The sequence below is a fragment of the Peromyscus eremicus genome, chromosome 3 (assembly GCF_949786415.1).
Source record: "Peromyscus eremicus chromosome 3, PerEre_H2_v1, whole genome shotgun sequence".
NCBI lineage: Eukaryota > Metazoa > Chordata > Mammalia > Rodentia > Cricetidae > Peromyscus > Peromyscus eremicus.
Window position 1 is genome coordinate 67536048 of NC_081418.1, and position 26831 is coordinate 67562878.

A 26831-nucleotide genomic window follows, 5' to 3' on the forward strand; every position below is an offset into this window, starting at 1 on the left:
TTAATTCTGTTCCTCCTGGCGTTTCCTTTCATAGCAGATACAGTCATTAGGCCCAAGAAGTCGTTAAAGTGTTTAATAAGGTTATTAAATTGACTAACAGCAGCTTTGGAAGCCATTTCCATAGGAAATCCATGTGATTCCAGGTATGGGACAGAGGGCTGTCCTCCGTGGTTGACAGCTTGTCAGCATCCCCGTGAAGGATGGTGGGCAGGTCGTGAGGGATGCGTCTAATTAAGAGATTATAGGTGAACCTCGACTGTCTGGGCATGCTGTTCGTAGCTGGAAGTGTGTTGAAACTTCACTAATTTTTACTAATTGCGGGGTTGGGGAGGAGAGGCCCATCTGAATTACGGAATATTTTAAAATAAATGTGCTTTTATTACAGTCAAGTACATATTTTAATTCCAACTAGGCTAGCAAATTGTTGCCCGGCACATGTCTTAGGGGACGAAGTTACTGAGGGCATCAGGATGATTTTCAATTATTTCTATGTAAATAGGCATTTCTGAAGTTCTTTAGGGTGCTCAAAGACAGTTAGTTCTCATAGATCTTAAGCATCACTCTAGTCACCTTTTGCTGTTAATTGGCACACCCTTGGAGGACGGGATTGGTAAATTAAGATAAACTTGAGGCCACCTCTGAAATCCCTTACCAAATGATGAGTGGCGTCCAAGAGGCCAGGTGGAAGATGTTTTTATTTCAGCTGATTTAGTTTACCCCCCAAAGGCGATTTGCTCATTCCTGCAGGCGCTTACGGATCGGTTGACTGTCAGTGGGTACACTGGGGGTGGCAGATGTTCATGTCTTGAAAGCCAGCCCAAGTTGCTCATGGTAGGATCCAGGAGAGGCGGCCCAGGGGTTTGTGCAGTATCGTACTGAGAGCCAGGGAGCACGTGGTGCCTGGAGGACAGGCAAATACGTCACGGCAGGAGTGCTGACTGGGTTGTTATTTGAAAAATGATTGGATTAGGGAGCAAAAAGAAAAAAAGAAAAAGGTTGGGGTAGGAAGCAGAAGAAAGGAAAAGAAAATGGCCTGGCCTTAGTAACCTAGGCAGGAAGACCAGCTTGTTCCAGGGCGTGAAAGAAAGCACACACAGCTGCGGCCCTGGAGCTCCCTGCCCAGCCTTAGGCTGCTGTCACCGAGTCTGCTCTCCTCGGCAATGGCCACCACTTCTGTAACAGCTGGAAGGCTGAGCCTTGTGTGTCTCTTTAGGCTTGTATCTTAGGAGGCTCCGTTCTTTGGGGGTGGGTGGGTGGGGGGCGTTGCAGTGGGGAGGGCATCGGCACACAGAAGAAGGTTCCTTGGGAAGTTTGTCTGCCGGGGTGGACCAGTGTGTGCTGGAGCAGGCCGTCAGAAGTCTGGGGCTGGGAACCGACACCGGCTAGGGCGGGTGGGGTGTTGTTTATTGTGTGGAGGGACAGAATGACGTGAGGACCGTGGGTACTTGGTACTCTTGGGACTTCTGATGGATCAGGCCGGAGGTTCGGTACAATGCAAAGATGCTTGCACTGGAATGAAATGCTAGGGATCACCAGCCTGCGTTGTGTGTGCGTGTGTGTGTGTGTGTGTGTGTGTGTGTGTGTGTGTGTGTGTGTAAGGTCACCAGAAATGAGTCTGTCGGGGAACAGCAGCCTGGTATGGCTCGCAGAGCACAGCAACATAGCAGGGAGCAGAGAGGGGATGCAGGCTTACCACCCACAGAAGAGCAGTGCTGCTGAGCACCCCAGCTGTTCTAGGGAGAAAAGCGTGTATTTCATCTACAACCCCCAGATCACAGTCCATCACGGCAGGAAATTGAGGCAGGAGCTAAAGCGGAAGCCATGGAGGAACTGATCACTGGCTTGTTCCTCTGTCCTTCCTCAGTTGCCTTTTTTAATCCTCCTAGGTCCCTTTGCCCAGGGGTGGCATCACCCGCAGTGGGCTGGGCCCTCTTACATCAGTCAATCAAGAAAATGTCCCACAGACATGCCTACAGGCCAGTCTCAGGCAGCTAATTCTGTAATTAAGTTTCCTCTCTCGTTAGCCCTAGTTTATATCAAGTTGATAAAAACTAGCCAGTGAGAGCATCAACCTGGCTAAAGACTTTCAATGTTGAAAGAATAATGTAGAGACGTAGTACGTCAGTGAATTCTAGGTGCTCATTCAAAATGTGTTTCTGATGGCTGGGGACAGAGGCAGGCAGAGCTCTGTGAGTTCAAGGCCAGCCTGGTCTACAGAGCTAGTTCCAGGATAGCTAGGGCTGTTACACAGAGAAACCTTGTCTCAAAACCCAAACAAAACAGCATCAACAAATGAATTTCTGTATCCTGGTATGGTTGGAATATTCACATGCCGGTCTCTAGGCAAAGATTAGGTTCCAGCCTGCTGGGAAGAGAGGCTTTCCCATAGTGTGTCACTGTGTCTCCCTTTGCACACATTGTGAAGGACATGATTGACTGTGTCTCCCTTTGCACACATTGTGAAGGACATGTTTGACTGTGTCTCCCTTTGCACACATTGTGAAGGACATGCTTGACATGTGCACTTCAACCTTTAGGCCACTTTTTGCTAAAGAATTACACTATTAGGGTGTTTGTTACTAAGTTCCTAAACCAATATTTTTTACTTAAAAAAAAAAAGGTGTGTTGGGCGCAGCTCGAGTCAGGATTTAGAGTTCAAAGCTAGTCTGGGTTACATAATGAGATCCTGACTTGCAAGGAAGGAGGGGCCATTGATGATGATGATGATGATGATTTGAGACAAATCTCACTATGTAGACCAGGTTAGCCTTGCATTTGAGGTGATCCTGCTACCTCTTCCTCCTGAGTGCTGGGATTAGGGGTGTGTATCATCAGTCCTGGATTAGATTTTTTTTATTTCTTCCCCCCCCTTTTATTGAAAATCGTTTCTTTTCTCATACAGTATATCCTGTTTATAGTTTTTCCTTCCTCACTCACAAGGCCTGGATTAGATTTTCTTATTTCACAATGCCAGTGTCTGTGGGAAGGCTCCATGCTCTGAGCTGATAAGCCTTCTCTCCCTGTGTGTGATCTGCTTTTTATTTGTTTAGCTTTAATGGAGCATTCCCTGATGTTTTCAGTGGTGTGTTGTTATTTGATCTATCTAACAGCTGGACTAGATTGGACAGACATTCTTCCCATTTCCAGAGGCGAAAGTGAGGCTTGTTGGTGAATTAATAATTTTAGGAGGCGGGTGAGCCGGAATTCATTTGTAGTTTTGTGACTAGAAATTCTGTTCAGTGTTGATATGCCGGTAACTGGGCAACGGCAAAGAAGTAGGGTGAGAAAAACATGGATGTATCGATTTGAGAACCACTTATCGGCTACCATGGTGGATTACTGATAGGCTGTGTGGTTGGGCATATTGGCATTTGTCGTAACAGTGGGACTTACAGTTCGGACATGCCAAGATCACACATGTGTGCTGTGTTGACACGTATGTCTGCTCTTCCTTCCCATTCTTTGGCTGTGGCTTTGGTTTTGAGGCCGAGTCTCACCTTGTAGACCTGACTGGTTTGGAACTCGGTATATGGTCATGGGCTTTGAACTCACGGCAATCCTGCCTCTGCCTCCCGAGTGCTGGGATTGTAGGTATGAGCCACCCTAACCAGCTTCCCCCTTGTTTACGCGGTGTGAAGACCCACCATTTCAATAGCGGCCATGTTTTCCATCTGCTGTGAACGTGTGACAGCGAGTGGTTGGAAATAGTTGGCTTGTCTTTGACTCATCCGAGGATGTCTTCCTCTTCCATGGAAAACTGATTCTGCCAACACCCTCTGTGGGAATGTGGCTTCCACGGGACGTGGTGACTCGGAGCCATCCCTCGGTCCTGCATTAGACACAGTGCCAAGGACAATGCTACTTTTGAGGGCTAGAGAAACTGTTTTAATTTCTTTTCAAATTAGAAGAGTGAACTTTTAGGTCAAGGAAAGGCTTTGAAACATTAGTATAGTCATCTTCACACAGCATAGTAAAATATGACTATGTATATAAGTATGTATGTGTGCAACATATGCATGTGCATAATGTGTGTGTGTAACATAATGTATGTAATGTATGTGTGTATGTATGTATATAAGAAAGGCCCATGAAAGCCAGAATGGAGCCTTGAGTACGTGCAGGGTTGAGAGCCTTGGACTGGGGTTCGGTCTTCTGCAGACTGTGGTCTTTTCTTCTCTTCCCAACCTATTTATCCGGTGAGAGTGGATGTGTTCAGGGTGGTACGGCTGTGAACCCTAACCTGTTTGCCTGCCTTCCCAACCTCCCTCCCTCCCTCCCTCCCTCCCTCCCTCCCTCCCTCCCTCCCTGCTGGCTAAGCAAAGAGATTTATTAAGGAAAAGTGGGAAAGAACTCCAGAGAGCAGGAGAGGTTCCACAGAGAACTTGCCCATAACCTATTTATCTTTCTGGTCATTGGCTCACTGAGGATTGATTGATTGCAAAAACCCCGTGTAGGGATGGAGAGATGGCACAGGGGTTAAAAGTACATATCATTATTACTATTTTTTTCTTTCTGGTTTTTCAAGACAGAGTTTCTCTGTGTAGTCCTGGCTGTCTCAGAACTCACTCTGTAGATCAGGCTGGTCTTGAACTTAGAGATCCGCCCACCTCTGCCTCTCAAGTCCTGGTATTAAAGGTGTACACCACCCCCTGCCTGGTGGTGCATACCATTCTTGCCAGAGAACCTGAGTTCAGTTCCCAAGTTGCTCAAAACTACCTGTAACCCTATCCCCGGGGGTCTGATGCCTTCTGGCCTCCCGAGGGCACCTGTAGTCTCCTTCACATACCCACTCCCAACACATAATTAAAAATAAAACAAATCTAAAAAAAACCCCAAAAAATCCCAAATTGCATCTATGTGAAAAGTACCACAGGAAAGTGAATTTAACACACACAACACAGAATTAACAAATAAACAAATATTATGTATATAGCTTTTTTACATTGTTACCTGATTTTCATTCTGTCTCTGAATGATTTTTAAAATGAGAGACAGAGGCAGGAGAATCATGAGTTCGAGACCAGTCTGCATCACATGATAAGGCTTGTCTCAGGAAGACCAAAGGAGGCAGGAATTGGTGGCTCAGACCAAAATCCCAGCTCTTGAGAGGTTGAGGCAGGAAGATTGCTATGAATTCAAGGCTAGCTTGGGCTACATAGTTCCAGGTCAGCCTGGGCTGAAGCAGGAGACTGTGTCCCAAACCTAACCAAACATCGAAAGAAGGGGGAGAATTCCAGTGAAAACATTTAAAAAATTAGCCTGTTTGGGACATGCACTCACAGTCCCTAGGGTCCTGAGGGTACCTAGTGAGACAGAGTCTCAGATGCAGGATCAGAGGGTGTGCTACCTTCTGAGACAAGACTTGCTGGGCACAGTGTTACTGGCAGGAAACATGGTCTGCTTTTCTGCTTTTGAAAAGTATCTTATAGACCAAAGAAAACTTCTTGTTTATTGTCTGAACGGTAGCATGGAGGTCCGTTCAAACCCTGGCCTGCCTTCCTCTTCTGTTTAGACTATTTAAAAAAATTAAAAACCTTTATGTGTTGTCTTAGTTAGGGTTTCTATTGCTGTGAAGAGACACTGTGACACAGCAACTCTTTGTTTTGTAGTTGTTGTTGTTGTTGCTGTTTTGAGACAGGGTTTCTCTGTGTAACAGCTCTGGCTGTCCTAGAACTCACTCTGTAGTCCAGGCTGGCCTCAAACTCACAGAGATCCGTCTTCCTCTGCCTCCTGAGTGCTGGGGTTAAAGGCGTGCACCTTTAATCCACACCTGGCCCATGGTAACTCTTATAAAGGAAAACATTGAGGTGGCGGCTTACAGTTGAGAGGTATACTCCATTATCATCATGATGGGACATGGCAGCATGCAGGCAGACATGGTGCAGGAGAAGGAGCTGAGAGTTCTACATCTTGAAGGCACCAGGAAGTGAACTGAGACACTGGGCGTGGCTTGGGTACACACACACACACACACACACACACACACACACACACACACACACACACGTATATATGAGACCTCCACAGTGACACACTTCCTCCAACAAGGCCACACCACTCCAATGAAGCCCCACCTCCTAATAGTGCTACTCCTTTGGGAGCCATTTTCTTTCAAACCACCTCATGTATAGAGGTGTTTTCCTGTATATGTCTGCGCACCACATCTATGCAGTGCCCAGGAAGGCCAGAAGAAGGCTTCAGATCCCCTGGCAACTGGAGTTAACCATGTGGGTGCTGGGAATTGAACCCTGGTCCTCTGCAAGAACAACAAGTGCTCTTAACCGTGGAGCCATCTCTCCAGCTCCTTTCTTTCACTCCTACTATCTTAAAAAAAAAAAAATCCACAGTGTGTGTGTGTGTGTGTGTGTGTGTGTGTGTGTGTGTGTGTGTGTATGTATCTACTCACTAATTTACTTCCGCCCTGTAGCTGAGCCTGGCCTGGAATTTACGGCCTTCCTCCTACCTTTACCTCCCAAGTGCTGGGATTACGGGTGTGTGCCGTTGTGCCTCTGTTTTTAAAAACTTTTCTTTTACTCATTACACAGTATTGAAGGTGAAATGGTTTGCTCTATAGAGAAAATACTTAAAAATAGAAAAGCATAGTGGGAATGAAGGTGTGTGTCTTCCTGTTAAGTCACCGTGGCTCATTCTCATGAGCCTGGGGCTAGGCAGTTTCCGTCCCTGGTGCTTGCTCTTCGTGGGACCTTTGTTACTCTTTCTTACTTGTGACCTAGAAAGCAGTTTGCCAGACTGGCCCTATAGGTGTTTGAGATGACGTAAGTAGCTGCTGCGTTGAAAAGCTGAGACAAATGGAAGCTTAGTTTTCACGACTGAGTATTAAGGATCGGTTTTGGAATATGTCTTCTTGCCTGTCTTCAGACACCAGTAACACTGTCCCTAAGCACTCTGCTCAGTATTGCAGCGTTTAAAATTTCCATTTGTGGTGAAGGGTTTCGTGGACTCTGGTGACACCTGATTCATGGTCTCCACTTCTCATTTCCTGAGGGACAGTGAGCATACTGGCTGAGGCTTCCAGTTCTGTCCTCCCAGCTCCTTCCAGCCCTTCCCATAATCCTGACACTGTTCTGTTCGCCATGCCCTTACAGGAGTTCGTAAGTGTCTGGGTCCGAGACCCCAGGATTCAGAAGGAGGACTTTTGGCACTCTTATATCGACTATGAGATATGTATTCACGTAAGTACACCGTCAGTAGGAAACGGGATTTTAGGTGGTGAATGTTTTATGTGATATAATGATGCTAAGAACTAAACAAACAAACAAAAACAAAAACAAAAAGCCTTAATTCAAAGAACTGAGTTGGGATGACTCCAGCTGAGCTTGTATTACAAACGAAACAGTAAGATGATTCTTGAAGTTGAAGAATTGCTTATTGGAAGCTCACATTGTACTTGTTTTTTAAAAAACTATTAATATTTTAATGTTTATTACCTTTACTTATGGAGATGTGAGTACTTAAAAAATGGTTAAAGAGTATAACACATCAATGGCATTTCTTTGTGATATCGTATCTCAAGATAATATATTGTTTAATCAAGTTTTGAGGATTTGGGGCAAGGAGAGATACAGTATTAACCATTTTAAATTAATACAAGGTATTGGTTTTCATTATAGCATTTTTCTTCATAGGTGCCTTTATATTTTGTTCTGTTTTATATATAGAATCAGAAATTTTGGAAGTGACTATGTACATTAGCTTGCCTTAGTCTAGAGTTTGAGTCACTAGCACAGAGAAAGCATGTAGAGGTGACATCCCCCCCCCCCCCCAGTGGAAATGATACGGAGCCATAAGCTCCTGAAATGCCTGTGTGGTGAGAGGCTCGCTGTGCTCGCCTTGAACAAGGTCAGCACACCTGTCCTCCATGCAGCCGCATGGACAATGCCCTGTGCCAGCTGTGCTGCAGCTGTGCTGCGGTGCATTGAGAGCAGCCTAGACAGTATGCAAACGAACCCCCGTGATTGTGTCCCTTGGAACTGCTGGAGAAAGACAGGAGGTGGGCAGACTGGCCCCAGACACTGGCCTTGAAGATACTCACTTTCTTGTCTGAGCCGGTCCGGAGCTGATGCATCTGGGACTGTCTAGTACAAGTGAAGTAACATGCAGCATCATTCAGTGTCATCTGGGATGATACTGGAGTCGTACTAGAAGTCCAAACACCACCTAAAAATGTTTTCTTTCAAGAGTCCCAAGTTTAGAAAGCCAAGCTAGACAAAAGCTCTCAGCGGCTTCTTCCCGCTCTTCTCTTTTTTTTTCAGTTCTTCTCTAAGCCATTGCTGTATGAGTTGTTTGCTTTTGTTGTTGTTGTTTTCAGTTGTTTGTTTGGTTGGTTTTTGAGACAGGGTTTCTCTGTGTAGCCCTGGGTGTCTTGGAACTCGCTCTGTAGCCCAGGCTGGCCTTGAACTCAGAGATCCGCCTGCCTCTGCCTCCTGAGTGCTGCGATTAAAGGTGTGTGTCACCACTGCCTGGCACTGTATAAGTCGTTATTTTGCTTTTGTTTTTACTAAAAAGCTCACACCGAGGATCCATTTTAGGTGGGAAATTATGGACGTATAAGAGTAGGCATTTGGAAAGACGAGGCAGCAGTTACGGCACTCCCTGCTTTTGCAGAGGATCTGGGAGTTCGGGTCCCAGCACTCAGGACAGCTCACAGCAGCTGTAACTCCAGTTTCAGGGGATCCAGCCCCTTTTCTGACATCCCCAGGCTCCAGCATGCACATGGTGCATAGATTTACACTCAGGTCACACACATGAAATTAAATGAATAAGATTTTGAAAAGGAGTAGGCATTTGAATCAGATGTGGAGGTCCACACCTGTGATCCCAGCAAGTGGCAGGTAGAGGTGGAGGATCAGTTCAAGGGGATCCTCAGCCGTATGGTGTATTCAAGGCCAGCTTGGTCTGCTTGAGAACCTGTCTCAATCCCTGACCACCCCCTCCTCCCCAAAAAAGAAGGAATGTGCAAAAAAAAATAAGCATTTGGAACAGAATGTGAAAAAAAAAAAAAAGCATTTGGAACAGAAATGTGCAAAAAAAAAAATAAGCATTTGGAACAAAATGAAATTATTTAGTTGCCTTTTAACACCTCTAAAAATGTTTGTGAGCCCTTGTCGCATACTTGGGGGCATCATGAAATTTGATTATTTTCAGGAGGTAATGAAATGTAGATTATTCTGTGCTAATAAATTGCACGATGTGAATTGAGAACTCTACCTGGACTCAAGAGTCATACTATTTTGGTGGTGTTCTGGTATTTCTTGAAGTGCTCATCAGCCGACAATGAGTACATCTTGGCTTGGTGGAGGGCAGAGACAAGCATATGGATTTAGAGGAACCGACTTAGTCAGTGATCTCAGTGTAGACCTGCTCCTGTGGTACAGTTTACAGCTGGTAGATGAGTGAAGCTTTTGCCTAGCCTTGGTTAGCTCTGAGGACATCAGCTGGGAATCCGTTTACTCCAATGAACCTCAAGGGAAATAATACCAGATGACTCTGGGATGTCCATATTTACTTGGGATTGTAGAGCAGTAGATGACAGAGCTGTCTGCCCTGTGGTTGAAGGACTCACAGATGGGCCTTGTTCTGGTATCAGTATCCTGTGGGTTTTTGTTACCGGCACCCGTGGTGACTATGAGCTGGGAAATGGGATTTAAATGGATCCAGCTTGTACTGACGATGTCCGAAGTCCCTGCAGGGGCGTGGAACTCTGTGTGGAGAGTGCAGAGGGGATGTCTGCTTGGGCCTCGTTAGGGCCCTAATTCTGGTGTAACAAAGTCTTGGTCTCCAAGGAGTGCATTAGAATCAGGCTGTGTTTGAAGTTACCCTGCAGAATGTCGCGATGCTGTAGGCCTCTCCTGTAGGTTTCGTTTCTGTAACGCAGAAGTGGCTGGATGTGGCGTTGCACAGCCTTTGCAGGTGAGGCTCTGAACCTCTCTGCACCAGGAACTTTCCCCAGTGTGTCATGGGGCCAGCTTCCGGACAAATGCATACGGTCATTTAGATTCCCGAGGATACAGCTGAGCTTCCTTGGCAGGATAGTTTTGTAATAATACACAGATCTTAGTAGCAAAAAGTTAGTTTCTCATTTAGCAATGTAATGGTTATGAACTTCATTTAAAATGAGTATAAAGCTGGGCCAGTGGCCCACACCTTTAATCCCAGTACTTGGGAGGTAGAGGCAGGTGGATCTCTGAGTAGCTTGGTGTACAGAGGGAGTTTCAGGACAGCCAGGGCTGCATAGAGAAACCCTGTCTTCAAAACAAAACAAAACAATATACATGTGTGTAGAGGTTTTATTTATTTTTTATTTTTTATTTTTATTTTTTTTAAGGGTAGTGGTTGAAATTTTATACAGGATCTTACTCCGTAGCTCAGACAGCTTGGAGTTCATTTTGTAACCCAAATTGGCTCCAGTCAGGTGGCAATCCTCCTGCCCCAGCCTCTGGAGTCCTTACATTCTAAGTGTGAGCCATCACACTCGCAGAGATGACCTTGTGTTTTGAAACTAGTAGCCACAGATGTTTGCCACCTTTGCGTTTCACCCCAGGGAGACTATTTACTCATCCGTGTTTACCCAAAGGAGTGACACTGTATGGCTCAGCGGAGGCTGGGGACTCTGGACCTGTTATTCCTAGAGCCTGTCTGGGGCTGCCACAGGGAAGCAGACAGCTAGTAACTAATGGTGTTAACTGTGCTTGCCAGGTGCTCTTTGCTCATCTCGTATCCACCCTGTTTTCCCACTCAGGGAACCAGAGCTGATGTCATTTTCCTGGAGCAGAACCAGGGCCGACATTTATGTCTGCCCATCATGGATACTGATGCTGAACTGGGGTTCCATTGCTTTCCTGACTCAAATCCCCCATCTGTCTCATTGCCGAGCAGGATGGGAAAATGTTGTCTAGTTGAGCAGTGACTTCAGGATTCCCAGTGACTGGTGACATCCATGTTGAGATGCAGATGTCTGCAATGCCTTGTGAAGGGCTGTGGGAGGTCAATTCTTATCTACAAAAGCTCCCGGATGCTGTTAAAAATGCAATGGATGCCCCTGAGCATTTTACATTTTAGGGTGTGTGTGTGTGTGTATGTGTATGTGTATGTGTATGTGTATGTGTATGTGTTTATCAAGATAGGGTTTCACTTTGTAGCCAAAGGTGGATTTGAACTCCTGGTCCTCTTGCCTCAGCCTCCTGAGTCTGAGATGCCCACCAGAATTTATTTCCTCATCTTTGGAAGCAATGAGTTACGTGTGTAATAAGAAAGTGCTTTTTCCCTGAGGTGAGGCTCACGTTTTTCTGTTTCTGTACAGACTAACAGCATGTGTTTCACGATGAAAACATCTTGTGTACGAAGAAGGTACAGAGAATTCGTGTGGCTGAGGCAAAGACTCCAGAGCAATGCATTGCTGGTGTAAGTGACTTATGGGTTACATTGTGGAGATCTGTCTTGGTAGTCTAGAACTGAAAGTTGATAGTATCAAGATGCACCAGGTAAGGATAGGCCACAGGCTTCCTTCCTCTGGTTAGTTCTGTGCCTCCTGCATCTGAATTTAAAATCCATCACGTGACTTTACCAGTTTTTATGGATATTGATTACAAACAGCCCCAGGATCGTTTGAAGACAGATTTTCCTTTAAGTTAATATTATACAGCAATAATTATGTGATAACTGTGTGATAATTATTACCATGCACAATATGCCTTCACTTTGAGTGATTTCTATAGCCGAGTCACCTTTATTTACTGATTGATTTTTTTTTTTTTCTCATCAGACAATTACCAGAACTTCCATCTAAAAATCTATTTTTCAACATGAACAATCGCCAGCACGTTGACCAGCGTCGTCAGGGCTTGGAAGATTTCCTCAGAAAGTAAGTAAGGGTCTGTAGCCGAGTTGGGCGTCTAGGCAGAGAGAACCTGTATGGAAGATTCCATCTCTGAAATGCTGCTGGACTGTGGCCCACATATGTTCATATCCTGTATTAGAGCGCCATCTTGTGGCTCACATTGAATGGTACCGATATGAAGGGAGCCTTCTAGAAACAATGGATGACTGAATCGGAGAATAAACACATGATCTCTTAAGAGTAAAGTAGAGACAGTGGCAGCTTACATACTTCTAATGGGAGCACTCATGAGGTTGAGGCAGGAGGATTTCTGTGAATTTGAGGCCAGCCCAAGCTTTGCAGTGAGTTCTGGGCCACTGTTTGTCAAACAAATACTCCTCTACCCTAAAACAACAAGAACAAAACAAACCCAAAGCAGCTGAGGTAAAGCGGATACATGCTCCTCGGGAGTCCGGCTGACAGAAGTAACATTTCCCAGGAAATAAGTGTGCCCTATTATTTAAAAGAAGTCCTTCCTTAAAACTGGCTTTGTTTACAGCAGATAAATTGACGGGCCCAAAACGTCTGTCCTGGAGCCTTGACGGCCCTTCTCTGTCTGAATGGCTTTCTTCTTCTTGCAGAGAATACCTTGTCAATGCACATGTCCTCCGAGTCGTCTCGGGAGGTCGACTCTGGATGTCTGTGCTGGGGCACACTCCTGCGGGCGCCGCCAGAGTCCTCTCCGCCATGAGCTCCCTTGTCTCCCTTGCTCTCCAGGACGCCAGCACAATAGGCTTGTCCCACTCCGGGGGCACACAGACTCTGAAGCTAGGCTCCTGGGGTTCAAATCCTGGATCTGCCACTTTACTGGCTGGGAGTTAGGCAAGCCCTTTCCTTTCTCTATGCCTGTGTGGTCAGTCCCACCTGTAAAATGGGGACAATGGTAGCCCTTTCCATAAGGACTGAGACAGTGACGTAGGCTACGCATTGACAGCGGTGTCCGGCAACCTAATTTACGGGTGTTGACCACCATTGTTGTTGTTATTATTATTATTATAAGACACTCAGGGCTGAAATAGCCTGTGAGCTTGTTTTATATATATATATTCTAGATAAGGAAGTAGGCAGAGTCAGGTGAGTACCAGTTAGAGGCAGGGGCCTCCAAGGGTCCATTCTTCTCTGCTGGCCTTGGGATCTGAAATGATCTCCTTTTGAGTTCACTAAAAAGGACCCCGAGCTAGTCCTGGAACAATATGCTGCTTTCCCCATATGGCTCACTTATAAAGGGCCTGGGTATTCACTATGCACATGAATATTAATACTTATTTCTATTAGATTGACACAGTGCCTTTCCTTCCAAGAGGTCACTGGGACACACGGAAAGCTGGAAGCTTATGAATTGAGAGAGGGCAGGGGAAGGGCAGGCGCCAGAGCAGTCACTGTGAGAGGAATCCTCTGAAAACCTCACAGCAGTGTCCTCTGTGGTGCCACAGTGTGACCCAGCAAAGAGCTGGTCGGGGCTTCCCAGTTGTTCCCTTTCGTTCACTGTGGTCGCCAAGGTGCCCAGGTGGCCGATGGCTTCTCCCTTAAGATGGAGCTCATGTCTGCAGGGCAGCCTCATTCCAGATGCTCCCCCAGGGAAGCCTGCAGCCTGGCCACCACCTGGGAGGCCTGGGCAGGGGCAGGCGAGCAGCCCTGGCTGGCACTGGGGAGCTGTTGGGCTATTGCAGGTCCAGGGACAGAAAGCACCTTTGTGTTTATGTCACTAGGTCAGCGCAGGGCACTGGTCATTCCTGTCGCTGGTCTTTTGAAACAGGGTCTCCTGGAGCTTAGACTGGCCTCAAACCCACTGTGTACTTGACTCTGGCCTTGAACTCCCGTGCTGGGATCCTGTGCTGGGATCACAGGCGTGTGCCGCCAGGCCCAGCGTCTGGTTGTTGCCCCCTGCAGTTTTTAAGCACTGTTCCGTCACAGCGGCCCTCCCATCATCTGCTCCCACGGGACTGTGCTAGGGCAGAGGGATTTGGTTCTGTGTGTCGTTTGGCCGTTCACTGGCCACGTTTGACACACACCGTTATGGTGGCGAGCATCCTGCTTCAGGAGCTCGAGGGACTTGGGGCTAAGGCTCCCGGCAGTCCTGGCTCTTGCTATTCCAGGCTATGGAACCTGGATTCTTTTGAGTCCCTTAGCTGTTTTGGTTGTGGCGTGGAGCAGTGTAGCCCGTATGTTGCTGTCCTTGCTGGTAGCTGTGTTGTTGGGATAACTGCTTGGCAAGGACCCTGAAATGCACGTGCTGACCCTTCATCCGCCAGCTGTGTGCCAGGGCTACAGGACCGGACACAGGAGTGCCTACGAAGCTTCCACTCTCATTGGGAGCTCTGAAGTAATTCACATTTGATCTGGGAGCTGGAGGGATGGTTCAGCAGTTAAGAGCATGTACTGATCTTCCAGAGGACCTAGGTTCAGTTCCCAGCACCGACATGGCAGCTCACAAGTCTAGTTTCAGTGGAGTCAAAGCCCACGTCTGGCCTCCTTGGGCACCAGGTACGCACATGTGCACCTGTCTGGTGTACATGTATACATACAGGCCAAATACATGTACATATAAAATATGGATTGTCATCTGAGGATCAAATCGCGGAGCAGACAGCTGTCTTGGGATACTGTTTACTCCACGGGAACATTTGTTTCTAATGAATTAGTTTCACATAAACACTGACGTGGGAGGGGCTAGCGAGGCAGCTCAGGGGTTAAGAGCACTTGTTACCATTGCGGAGGACCAGCGTTTGTTTCCTAGCAACCACATGGTGGTTCACAACCATCCATGACTGTAGCTCCAGGGGCTCTGCTACGTTCTTCTGACCTCCGTGAGTACCACCCACACATGCGGTGTCCATACATACATGTAGGCAAAGCACACACGAAATAAGTGTAATAAATCTAGTTTAAAAGTTAAAAAAAAAATAGGTAAAGGTGCTTGCAGCCAAGACAGACAGCCTGAGTTTGATCCCCAGAACCCCTATGGTGAAGGAGAGAGCAGACTCCCACAGGTTGTCCTCTGAACTACATGCTGCATGGTGTGGCATGCATGCAACCCCCACAAGCGCCCGGAATAAATAAAAACCCAGTTGGCTTTGGACTGGGCCCAATGGCTGAGCCCTCCTTTATCCTTTGCACAGTTCTCCCGTTTGGTTCAGTTTGGGCATGTGTAGCTGCCATCCATGTCTTCGCCCCTGGTGCCCCTCCTACATTCAGCCGTAGGTCACCTAGGGCAGCTAGCTGGGTGAGCTGTACCCTTCAGGACCGTGCCTGACCACATCTTGGTGTCCCTGAGGGATCAATGGTCCCCCATTCAGTAGGGTCATCCATCAGTAGCCGATCCCTTGTTTGGTGGAAGGCCTCTAAAATCAATAGCATTAATATGTGACATGTGCTGGTTACAGACTCTAAGCATATATTTAAAAATTTTGATATTTATGTAAATTTTGAAGTTGTTAAAATGCCATGAAAAAGTATTTCTGCATATGTATGTGTGTGCAACATAAAGTGAAATTTTCATTTTAAGGTTATTTGTGTAATAATATGTACTCAATATGAGCACAATACATATTCTGGCTGACGCTCAAGGAGGAATCGGAGATTCTTTCTCTGTTTGGTCATCGGAGAAGATGATCTGTTGATCTTGTACGTGCTGGACGCTCCAGGTGCTTTGTTTCAGTACTTACTGGTCTTGGATGATGGGGAGTGTCTCACCTGTACAAACAAGCCAACTGTAGGGAAGACAGGTCCTGAGTGCTAGGAACTGCTGTGTTTATGATCAGCAGAGCAGCCACGGCCAGCTGAACCGGCCTGTGTGATTGTGAGACTTTCAGACGTTCCTCTGACTTCACAGTCGTGTCTCCCCGCCCCCCCCCCCATGACCGTAATTTTCCTTTTGTGTTCTCTCTCCTAATACTAAGTTGTAAGCTCTTCTAGTAGGAACGGAGGCAGAAGGTTATAGATTAGAGTTGTGAAGTCTGTGCTAGTCTCCATCTGGGCTGACTCTGCTTTACGGAATGCATCCCAGTGATAGCACACACAGCCAGTTTAGACGGTAGATGTGCTTTTCTGTAATTTTTATTCATGTTTTGTTGGTGTTTGGGGATAGTCCAGGCTGACCTTGAACTGGTTATGTAATGGAGGATGGCTATGTGAGAAAGCTTTTTTTTTTTTTTTAAACAAATGACATGTACACACAGGCGTGCACACAGACACACAGAGAGAGACACACACCCCACGCAAACACATACACACAGGTACACACAGTTTTTTTTTTTTAAATAAATTTCTATGTTCAATAGAGGGCACCACAACATAGATTATGAATATCTTTCAATGAATATTTATAGGTTTAAATTATTTCTCTCCTGATAAGAAGAGGCCAAGTTAGTTTTGTTTGTTTGTTTGTTTGTTTGGTTGGTTGGTTTTCAGCATCAACCTTCCGTACACTACAGATGTGTATAGTGAGCATCATATTGAATTCAGAATATCCAGGGCATCATTAAATGCTTTTGTGCATCATACTGTTCTTCAACTGACCCACTGTATGATATGCTTAGTAAACTCGCATTAAGGAAAACCAGACTTCACTGTGTCCACTGAGTGGAAGAGCAGGCCTGGCTTTGTCCAGCATTGTCAGGGATAGAGAGTGGGGGAAGAAGCAACTTTTGACTTGCATTGTAAATATGTTTTCAGAAATCCCTTTAAAATTCTATAGGCTGCTTTGTGAAACTCCCACTATGAAGGCTTGAGAATAATGTACATTTATTTTAATTTTTTTGGGGGGTGGGGTGGTCTCAATATATAGGCCTAGTTGTCCTAGAACGATCTATAGACCAGGCTGGCCTTGAACTCACAGAGCTCTGCCTGCCTCTGCCTCCTGAGTACTGGGATTAAAAGTGTGCACCGCCATCACCACTTATACATTTATTTTTGTGGCGGCTTCTAATAATCACGTTTATTGATTGCTTTACAAAGTCCTTGTTGTAGTAAGCTTGAAGTTCATTTTCTTTTTATTTATTTATTTTTTATTTCATGTGCATTGGTGTTTTGCCTACATGTACGTCTGTGTGAGGGTGTCAGATACCCTGGAACGGGAGTTACAGTTGTGAGCTGCCGTGTAGGTGCTGGGAATTGAACCCGGCTCCTCTGGACGAGCAGCCAGTGCTCTTAACCGCTGAGCCATCTCTCCAGCCTTTGAAGTTGATTTTCCATCATTAGATTTGTTTGTGGAAAATGTGGCACAGGTATGACTGAGGGAAACAAGGGCTTTTCTGTTCTGATGGTGGTAGACACAACCCTGATGGATGATAAAACAACTCTCAGTTAGAAGAGGCACCATGCCCTCTCAGCCTCCCAAAGCTTACATCTTTTAAATTAAAAAAATATTTTTAAAGTTATTATTATTTGAGATGGTCTCACTCTTGGTTCTCCTGCCTCAGCCTCCTAAGCACTGGGATTATAGGTGAGTACCACCACTCTGGACTCTAAGATTTGCATTTTAAATTTTACAACGTAAACTACCTGACCACAAAATGAAAACATGAATATATATATATATTAAAGTAGTTTTTTATTTGTTTCAAATTCATACCTGTACAGTCCTGGTGGCCTAAACTTAGCCATCAAGACACAAAAATTAAAAAATAAAACTAAACTTAGTGGGCATGCTGGTTCCGAGCTCTCTCAGGGCCCTGTGAGTGTGAGTATTCAGGGGGGTGTCTGTCTCCTGTCCCCCAGGCTTACCTCTCTTCCTAGTGAACTGGGTGGCCTGGTCTCTCGCTTTTCACCCTTGTGTCCTCCAGGTGGCAGTATTCAGCAGAAAACTGGGAACTAAGGAGACTAATGCACAGTCAAATTGGAAATTGAATTATGGCAGAAGAAAAGGGACAGTAGCCTTGAGGTCTCCATCAGCCTGCACCCTGGTCACTTTTGTTTGCGGTACCCGTGTGTTAGGTACCCAGCGAGTTAATAACAGCACGTGAGCAGTTCAAGGCTCAGTAGAATTGCTTTAGACGTGAAATAAAGCTAAAATGAATTTGTGTCCAATATCGTCGCCATTAGTGCACATTACTTCTGTGCTGTAATGCCTCAGACCATCTAAAATCAATTTTAAAGATCACCCATTATTTTATAGAGAAAATAAAACACATTTCCAACAGAAACAAAGCCGTGTGTACAATCCTATGAACAGCCACTTGTCCTGCGGCTGGTGGGGAGCTGCCAACAGGACGGCCACAGGAAACTCGCGGCTCTGACTTCACAGTGGGTCCAAGTTCGTATCGGGGGGCTTGTTGCCATAAAACTCTTTCCTAATTTGGATTATTTGGGACATGAATGGGAAGCATTTGTAAACAAGGGAGATAGATTTTAGTGCAGTCCAAGGCTTTTACTGCTTGGCAAATGAACCTTTAGCATACCCTACGGCCATCTTCTGGGAGGACCAGGGCAGAGGAGCACAGAGTTGAGCACTTAAGACGTTTCCTTGAGATTTTCTCTTTGCAAAGCACAATAGTCTTGCTTTTGCTTTTAGTAAAGAGCCTCGCTCCCCTCAGATTACATTTATAATTCTGTTGAGGCAGAAGGGATGACTGGACTTCGTGCATTTATAGACATTTGCCTTCTTCAAGAAATAACTGTGTTATCTGGAAAAAAAAAAAGGATGTGGTATTATGATGCCCTTGGTGTTTAACAAAATTGGTATTAATGTCCAGAGGAGAATTATTTTTCTAGTTACTTGTTTAAGCATGCAAGTTATAAAGCAAGGTTCATTTCGTCTGAAATGTGTGATCTGGTTTTCAGAGTCTCCGTATGAGAAAATCCCATGTCGTGCAAAATGACTCATGGGTTGTAGAGTCTCCCCTTTGATTCCTACATCCTGGTCCTCGTGTGTCCTGTAATGTCAGCACTGAACAATTAATAGAGACTCAGTATCATATGTCAAAAATATTTGCTAAAAAGATGAAAAGCCAGTTTTTATTTAAGTGTGAGGGGACACTGCCTTGGTTTCTTATTCTGAGGCACCCCAGAAAAGCACATACTCGGCTGTGAACATGAACGTGACGTGACCATGCTAGATGCTTGCTACGGGGCCAGCTTCCATCTGGTTCTGATACTGTAGTCGAAATTTGTGCTGTCTTTGTCACAAGTGTCAGGTCTGTCCTGTGGGACCACCAGTGTGTACTTAGCACCAGATCACCCTTCTTGGGGACAAGGCTTGGGAGCAGAATTACTTGGTTGCTTATTTTGACAAGAGATGTACTGCTGCAGAAGTTTCTAGTTAACTTTAGATATTGGAAAAGCCCCCTCAAAGGAGCCTTGTAAACGTGTGCTTACGCACACAGCACACTAGTAAAGCTGTAAAGTGCAGAATGTGCCGCGGAGTGCATTGGACTTTTCCTGTAATTTTAATGGTAGTTGAAAGTCTTGATGGTTCGTGACAGCTCATTCAATAAAGACGGCGGCACTGACATGCCGTCGGTCGTAAATTTTTAAAAGTAGGATAAATTTCTATAACCATATAAGCAAAACATTTCCATAATTAATCCACATGGTCTTAACAGATGGTTAAATCGAAGAAATGTCCTTGAAGTTATTCTTTTAACAGATGTCCTTAACCATTAGCTTCGTGTTTTTACTCACCTAAGATTCCAAATAATTGAGTAAAAGTTAGCATATGTTTTCACCCCATTGGTGGGCAGGGCCCAGCGTCGGGGCAAAGTTCTCAGAGGAGCGGAGAGATCAGTGGTACCATTGCAAGGGTTTCCTGTCTGCTACCCGATCTCTGCTCATGCCTGCTCATCCATTATTTTCTTTCCTCTTTTTTTTTTTTTTTTGTACAGAGTTCTGCAGAATGCACTTTTGCTCTCTGACAGCAGCCTACACCTCTTTCTGCAGAGCCATCTGAACTCCGAGGACATTGAGGCATGTGTTTCTGGGCAGACCAAGTACTCGGTGGAAGAAGCAATTCACAAGTTTGCCTTGATGAATAGACGGTTCCCCGAAGAAGACGAAGAAGGGAAAAAAGACAACGATGTAGATTATGATTCAGAAAGGTATTTCTTTGCACTTTGATTTAACAGACATATTTATATAACACACAGTGTCCATGTGCATGCACATAGATATATACACATTTTGCTTTTTGTTGATGTAATACTAAGATAATGAAAAAATTAATTGACTGAGATTTTATTGAGCTGTGACAGCTCATCATAGTGGTCTTCACACACACCTCCACACTGAATTAATGAATGCAGCAGAAATTCAATTATCTGCATTCTGATTATGTGACTTTCATTTAGTCAGACTTGAATTATTCGCGTTTAAATTATCTAGCTAAAAAAATATCCAACTGCACTCCAAATGGCTAATTAAAAGTCCAAATTTCCTGTCTCTCTTTGTGACTGGAGATAATTAAAGTTCCCCTCTGTTACTCGGGCTTTGAGTGTGTTGTGAAAACCAATTTCCTCTTTTTATTATTTTCCCCCTCTCCTCTTTTCCAGTTCATCCTCTGGGCTTGGACACAGTAGTGATGACGGCTCACATGGATGCAAAGCAAGCCCAGCTCTGCAGGAATCCTGAGGAGGAACCCCGGGCCGCCACCTCAGGCACGAAACCGTGCTGGCTCACGACAGATCCTTACCTAATGCCACCGTTACTATCTTAGGTAGCCAAATACTTACTTACAGTGGTGGGTTATTAGTGGTAGTATTTTTATGTTGTCTAGTTTTAGCCAGGCTTCTGTACAAAAGCTGTACGGTCTGTGAATGCCATACGACCCTTTATTGCCATATAATACTTGTAAATACGTTCCTGCTCTCGAGTGAAGCGAGTCGTATGCTGTGTATATAAGAATAAGACGCAGTTGGTCTTAACTGAATTTTAAGGAGCTAGGTGTACCAGTAGCATTTAAAACCCAGACAGAGCATCCATGCAGGGTCCCTGGGGAAGTTAGGGTAAATAGTGTGTGACTGGAGCCGGGGTAGAGTCACGGCGGCGCAGCATACTGCCTCTTGGGCACGTGGCTCTTGTTTTGTGAAGACTTCCCCTACTCTGGAAAACACTTTGTTTGACTGAAATATTTAAGAGTATTTAAGCTTTCCAGTATACTATTTCACATGTAAATGGAAAATATGTCTTACAAATAAAGACGTACCAAAATAATGTTTACATCTTAGGGGGAAAAGAATAGACATGTGCGTCATTTTGCTTAAATTTGCCATCCGTAGATTTAGAAATACATTCTCACTGTCCACAATCAGCTTAAACATGGCTTCTGGCAAACAAGGCATTTTGCCATTGTGTAGTTAGAATCATAGCTTTTGATTTATTTTCTGACATTTAAAAAAATGTGCAGTTAAAAAAAAAAATCACCTGATAACTTTCACAGCGGTGGCTCCTCACTACTTACTTTTAAGTTGGAAGAAGGTATTTATGAGTTAAATTAATTTTATCTATAAATACTTCAGTAATTTTGGGGTGGAAGTCAGATTGCTAATGTCAGAGCTCATATTCGTGTTTTAGAAGCCCTTTCTTTTAAAGGTATCTACCTGAAGATTGGCTTAATTTGGATAGTTCTCTCTCTCTCTGGCCCAAAGATGCGATGCCTTGGGTCCGCTGTTAGCCTCCCGTTCCAGATGAGGCAGCATTTTCCCGGGATAATTAGCCCAGTCCTCCCACTAGTGACGCACCCGTATCTTCGGTAGCTAAAAGAAGGTATTTTCACTTCCGTGGGATAACTTGTTGCTTTCAGTGAATGGCTCCCACTCTCACTGGGTGTAAAAGCTGCTGCAAAAGAGAGCCATTTCCTTGGGTGTTTAGAAGTTACTGTATTAATAGAAAGTTATTGAACTGTCCTTTGAAATGCTTGTTTCAGAGAACTGGTAAAAAAGAAACAAATATTAAATTTAGAATAAGAATGGGTTCTTTAATTTCTCCTTTTTAAAAAATTTCTGACACATTATTAAACTTCTATAAATATTTTGATTTAGTGTCTTAGATCTTGTCCTCTAGTATTAATTTAATGCAGGAAGATTTAGCAGCTGCTTATCTTACTGCATGGGAAATTCTAGAGCCATCCCCACCCCTCAGTAATATATATGAATTCACAACATTTCTGTTCTACAGTACTTGTGAAAAGCATATACTGGGCCACCAGTTATCATACTGTTTCTTGATGAGATTATGTAACCATCCAAGTTAATATTAAGTGATGCTTAATATTTGCTCTGTAAACTTCACAAGATCATTGTTTTCACATTAAACATAGAAAACAACATTGTTGGATCAGATCACTTATTTTACATAAGAGAATACATTTCTTCTGACTCAGACCTAAATTCATTTTTAAAATTACTGGTAGTTTTTTATGAAGAACTTTGATAAGCCTTGGTTTTGATATTTGCTGTGCTTGTATTTGCTCTGCTGTAGCCACACCTAAGCACTTGCTTTTTCAAACTGGCTTTGAGGGGCCTGGATATTTAGATGAACTTCAATGGGTCACTTGCTTTGCCTTTTTCTTTTCTGTCTGGGGGAGAGCAAAGTAACTACACCTGTAACTAAATAGATGGACATTTAGTACTATTTTCAATGTGAGTTAAGCTTAGGGATTCTAATTCTGGATGCTTTATGATTTACATTCAGCAAAACTCTGTTTTCCTGGATAATTCTGCAAGGATAGCCCTTGCACCTGGAAGGTCATAATCCTATGCATTTGTTTTAAAGCTGACTTTATAGGTAGCTAAAGGTGTCAACAATGAAAGTCAACAACCTGTTAGAAAGACTTAAAGTCTCATTTGCTAAAAACTAATTTTAATTCTAGTTAAAATTTTCAGTTAAAAAAAAAAACAGGCAAACCACAGATGTTTGTTTAGTCAGGTTATATCTGATAGTGGTAGCTGGATGTTGTTTTAAACTCAGTTTCTTTATTTTGGTGCTTTATCATTGAGTTAAATGTGTACAATAAGGTTTTAAGTATTGAGCCTTTTGCATGAAAGGCCTCTTTTTTTTTTTTCCCATGCAAAAATTAGGAAGGCTTATTCTGTTTCTAAATCGTCTTCCTCTTAATATTTAAATTACTTAGCTGGTACCCTATGAATACAATGCAGCATCTTTTTTTTCACAGAGGAAACATTGTATTTCAATACAGTTTTGTTTTGGAAGAAAACTGTTTCTTAATTTGCTATGAACACATTTCCAGATATAAAATGTCTGAACTTCGTTGTGGCAACTTGACATTCATTAAAGGCATGGATACAGTTTTCTTTGCAAGTCAGCACAAGAAATGCAGACATTTTAATAGAATGGAGCTAAAAAAAAATTAGCACGTAAAGAAACAATAACTTTGGGTTTTGATGTATTTACAAAGGATTTGGTGCTTTGTTCTTGGCCATATGCATCTTACAGTCTCGTCACCATTGTCCCTCTAAGTCAAACACAATTGCCCTTCCCTCTTGCTGGAAACTTCTAGGTCCTTGTTAAGCACAGTGCATTGGACACTAATTTATTTTAGCTGCACAGACTCTGCTAGTTCATGACCCTTTTCCTTCAAAATTCAAAGACTTCTTTTCAAAAGATAAAGCAGAAAAGAGGGAGAGAAGAAAACTAAGCTACAAAAATTTCCGCAAAATCCACTCTGCTTTAAGCGGAAGTGTAGACGCCGCCAAAGCCGGCAGGCTCTGCGTGGCATCGCGCGTGGAATCGCGTCTCTTACCTGGGCCTTCTTTATAGCTCAGCCCCCACCCCCGTGGGCCTCGGCTCAGCAGCCCGCACGCTCCCGCCATCCCACGCACGCTCCCGCTTCCTCGGTCCGGTAACCCATGGCAACCGCCCTGGTAACCCATAGCAACTGCTCTGCGGAACCGGGCGGGGCGGGGGAGCCATTTGGAGTGGGCGGGTGGAGAGCGATTTACCACGGCCCACCTGCCTCGGGCACCCACCGCCAGCGTCCCGCACCGGACAGCGAGGACCAAACAAAGCTTCCGCACACATGCCGGGCGCGGGTGGGGGAGGCACGTGGGCCTTTGTTCTTCAGACGCCGCCCGCCCGCCCGCCCGCCCGCCGAGAGCGTGCACATGGCTCCATGACCCCCACGCTGCTGAGCGCGTACCCCAGGAGCCTGGAATCTTCCAGACTGGAGCCCAGTATGCTAACATCCATCTCTCCCCTGACCCGGCGCGGACACTTGTGCCCGGTGGCAGAACTGGGCCGCTGGGGAAGGGGCACGTGCTTCTGAGTCTTGGGTGAGGCTGGTGTGTAACGCGCCCGCGTGGGGAGATAGAGGTCCCCAAGCTCCCGAGCTAGGTCACTTGAGGATGACCGGCCGTGCGAGGCCACGGGTGGACGGATGGGGTCGCTGTCGGGCAGCGTGGCGCAGCTGGTACCCTGCGGGCTCTGCCCAAAGCATCATCTGCTCGCTGGTGCTCGCCAGATCCTAAGGCTGCCGTGAAATGGTTCAGGAAATGGTATCTCTGCATTCGGGCACAAAACAGTACTGTGGCGTGAAGGGGAGACGGCGCTTAGGAGTCCAGAGTCACAGTTTCAGATCACGGTCTACCTAGCTGACACCAAACTCATTTGGACGGTTTTTAATTAAACAAAACAAAATAAAACTTTGGGCCTTGATGTTTTTGTGGCCCCCTGAGTCCTCAATTCTACCCTCTATATGTGCACATCAGTTACAAATCCAAATAGCAAAGCCATCAGGAGCATCCTTTTTGGTGATGAGAACTACACATGTACCATATACACTTGTATAAAGTGCCTTCCTTTTCAAGTTAACTAGGTCCTCCATGGGTTACACGTTTAATTGTAATTTTACTGCCTGACAAGAGAATCCGAAGTCAGATCTTAATCCCTTCATTTAAAAAAAAAACAAACACCTTTAACTGTCTATCGTTGCCACTACCGATCTTAGGGGAACTGGGTTTATTCCCATAAACCCAACCTTCTGGCTTCTTTGTGCAAAGCATGGGTACAGAAGAAAGTGTGAGTTGTAGGAGTCAGAGCACGGGTACTGACCCTGCTGGTGCCCAGTACAGTCCCAGCCCTCAGCACCGTGGTGTGTTAGGAGCGGAGCCCCGCACTTTAATTTTTTTTTTTTTTTTTTTTTAACAAAAGCAATTACAGAAAAGTGCACATTTAACGTGTGACATTTAACATTTTGCCGTGGCAGGCAGCCTCCACTTAAATGGGGCCTTTCTTCGGAACAACAGGAGCCAAAAGGCCTTGTGTCATGGAGTAATGTAAGACACAATCTGGGCTGCAAACGCACAATGAATCGGGAAGGATTTATGTAATTAATTGACCAGTCTTAACCTGTTATCGTGATGTAAGGAATTTGGAACTCATTAATTTGGGCTCTGACAGATTTCATATTAGAGCTGGCAAATATGGATTGAGCCTCTTATTCTTGGAGCAGCTGGAATTTCCACGACAGTGAGGGTTACCAAAGAAGGCCTATTGCTAGAGTCAAACTGCTTTTTTTTGTCATCAGTAGCCCTGCTTTGCATTAAAGGGATAATGAAAAAGAAATTACCTGGCGTGGTGAGTGGAAGGGGCTGGGTTCACCCTGCCACTGTGTGTGGTGAGTGCAAGCATTTGCCCCTGAAAGAGAATACTAATTTCCATCTTAAAGTTAGGTGGTTTCTCAGGTACCCTGAGACAAAAGATGGAAGAGTCTTGGGGGTCAAGGTTCCTTTTGTTGTCAAAGTTAAGAGGGAATTAAAAGAAGGGGGTCTTGGAATCTCCTCCACGTGGACAGGGACAGTCGGGAGTTCTGGTAGTGCCTACCCCACAGATGAACAATTCAGAGCCCTGAAGGAGACTGGCTCTCTCAAGACTTACTTCCTGTCTCCTGGTCAGAGCTCCTTAGCAGACCTCACAAGGCCAGGGCATTAGTGGATAATCTAATCTGGATTCCCTTCCCACTGATGAGTGAGTCTCCCATTTGAAAACATTTAGCTTCTTTGTGATTTTACAAAAACCCAGTAAAAGCCCAACTTTCGTTTTTCACTCTGCCTGACAGTCAGAAAATTGCTAGGTTAGAAAAAGGTCCCTGAGATTAAACGGGATGTTTTTCCCTTTCTTGCACATTAGGCCTCCCTTATTGCTATGCTGTGTGATAAGGTTAATACAGCAACTGCCATAAGGATCATTAATACGGGAAGATAAGCAAAGTTGCACATTTAAAACGTTCGCTGGGATCGTTTGCCTCCTTGTGCCGATAAGGAAGACTTCCTAAGGAATCTGGAGTAGAGGCCCAGAATACTTAGACCAGAAGTCCAATTGACCTTTCCTAATGCATTATTATTCATAAATGCTCTTCAAAGTTGAGTATTGGCTGCTCTTGAAATTTATTTCCAGTTGTCGCCTTAAGAACTTCCTGCCATTATAACAACTTGTGTTTTAATAGAACAAATATGGTTAATAAATCTTGGTGGAAAAGGAGCCGATTTCTATTCCTTTCCCCCTGCATTTTTTGCTGTTTTGGAGGTCTTGATTCCGACCGAGTGCCACAGTAAAGAATTTTAGTGAGGGCTAATAGGATTTGCTCTATCAAAGTACTTGGTGAGGAATTTGTTTGGGGTGTCCTCGTTAATGAGTGACTTCTTCAGCTTTGGTGAATAAATGTGCGATGATAAACACTCAACATTTGTGTCCATATATTAACGTTATCCTTCACACTGAGCAAGAAGAGCTGGTGGTTGGGATTGGTATTATTATTTCAGCAGGATGACAATGAAGATAAACAGCTGATAGCAAGGCTTGAGCAACTGGCACAAACCTGACGGGTTATTAATAGTGTAGGTGAACACCGTAGCAGTTTATGTACACGATCTCAGATTTCATGTAGGGATTTCTTTTTCTTTCTTTCTTTTTTGGTTTTTGTTTGTTTGTTTGTTTTGAAACAGGGTTTCTCTGTGTAGTTGTGGTGCCTGTCTTGGATCTCGCTTTG

The 26831-nt window shown here is 44.7% G+C and overlaps 1 protein-coding gene and 1 long non-coding RNA gene across 2 annotated transcripts in view; one reads left to right on the plus strand and one right to left on the minus strand.

Moving 5' to 3' along the window:
* Snx10 (sorting nexin 10) overlaps positions 1-21795 on the plus strand; it is a 48526-nt gene extending 26731 nt beyond the window's left edge. The window contains exons 3-7 of the mRNA XM_059256663.1: positions 7107-7193; positions 11321-11421; positions 11783-11881; positions 19717-19929; positions 20380-21795. Of these exons, the coding sequence (XP_059112646.1) occupies positions 7107-7193; positions 11321-11421; positions 11783-11881; positions 19717-19929; positions 20380-20458 (579 nt within the window). The 3' untranslated portion in view covers positions 20459-21795. The remainder of the gene's footprint in view (positions 1-7106; positions 7194-11320; positions 11422-11782; positions 11882-19716; positions 19930-20379) is intronic.
* On the minus strand, positions 19378-23680 carry LOC131905861 (uncharacterized). The gene is made up of 2 exons (XR_009378061.1): positions 23589-23680; positions 19378-19854 (listed from the first exon to the last, which is right to left on the minus strand). It is a non-coding gene; the product is annotated as an uncharacterized LOC131905861 (long non-coding RNA).
* Between the last annotated feature and the right edge of the window lie 3151 nt (positions 23681-26831).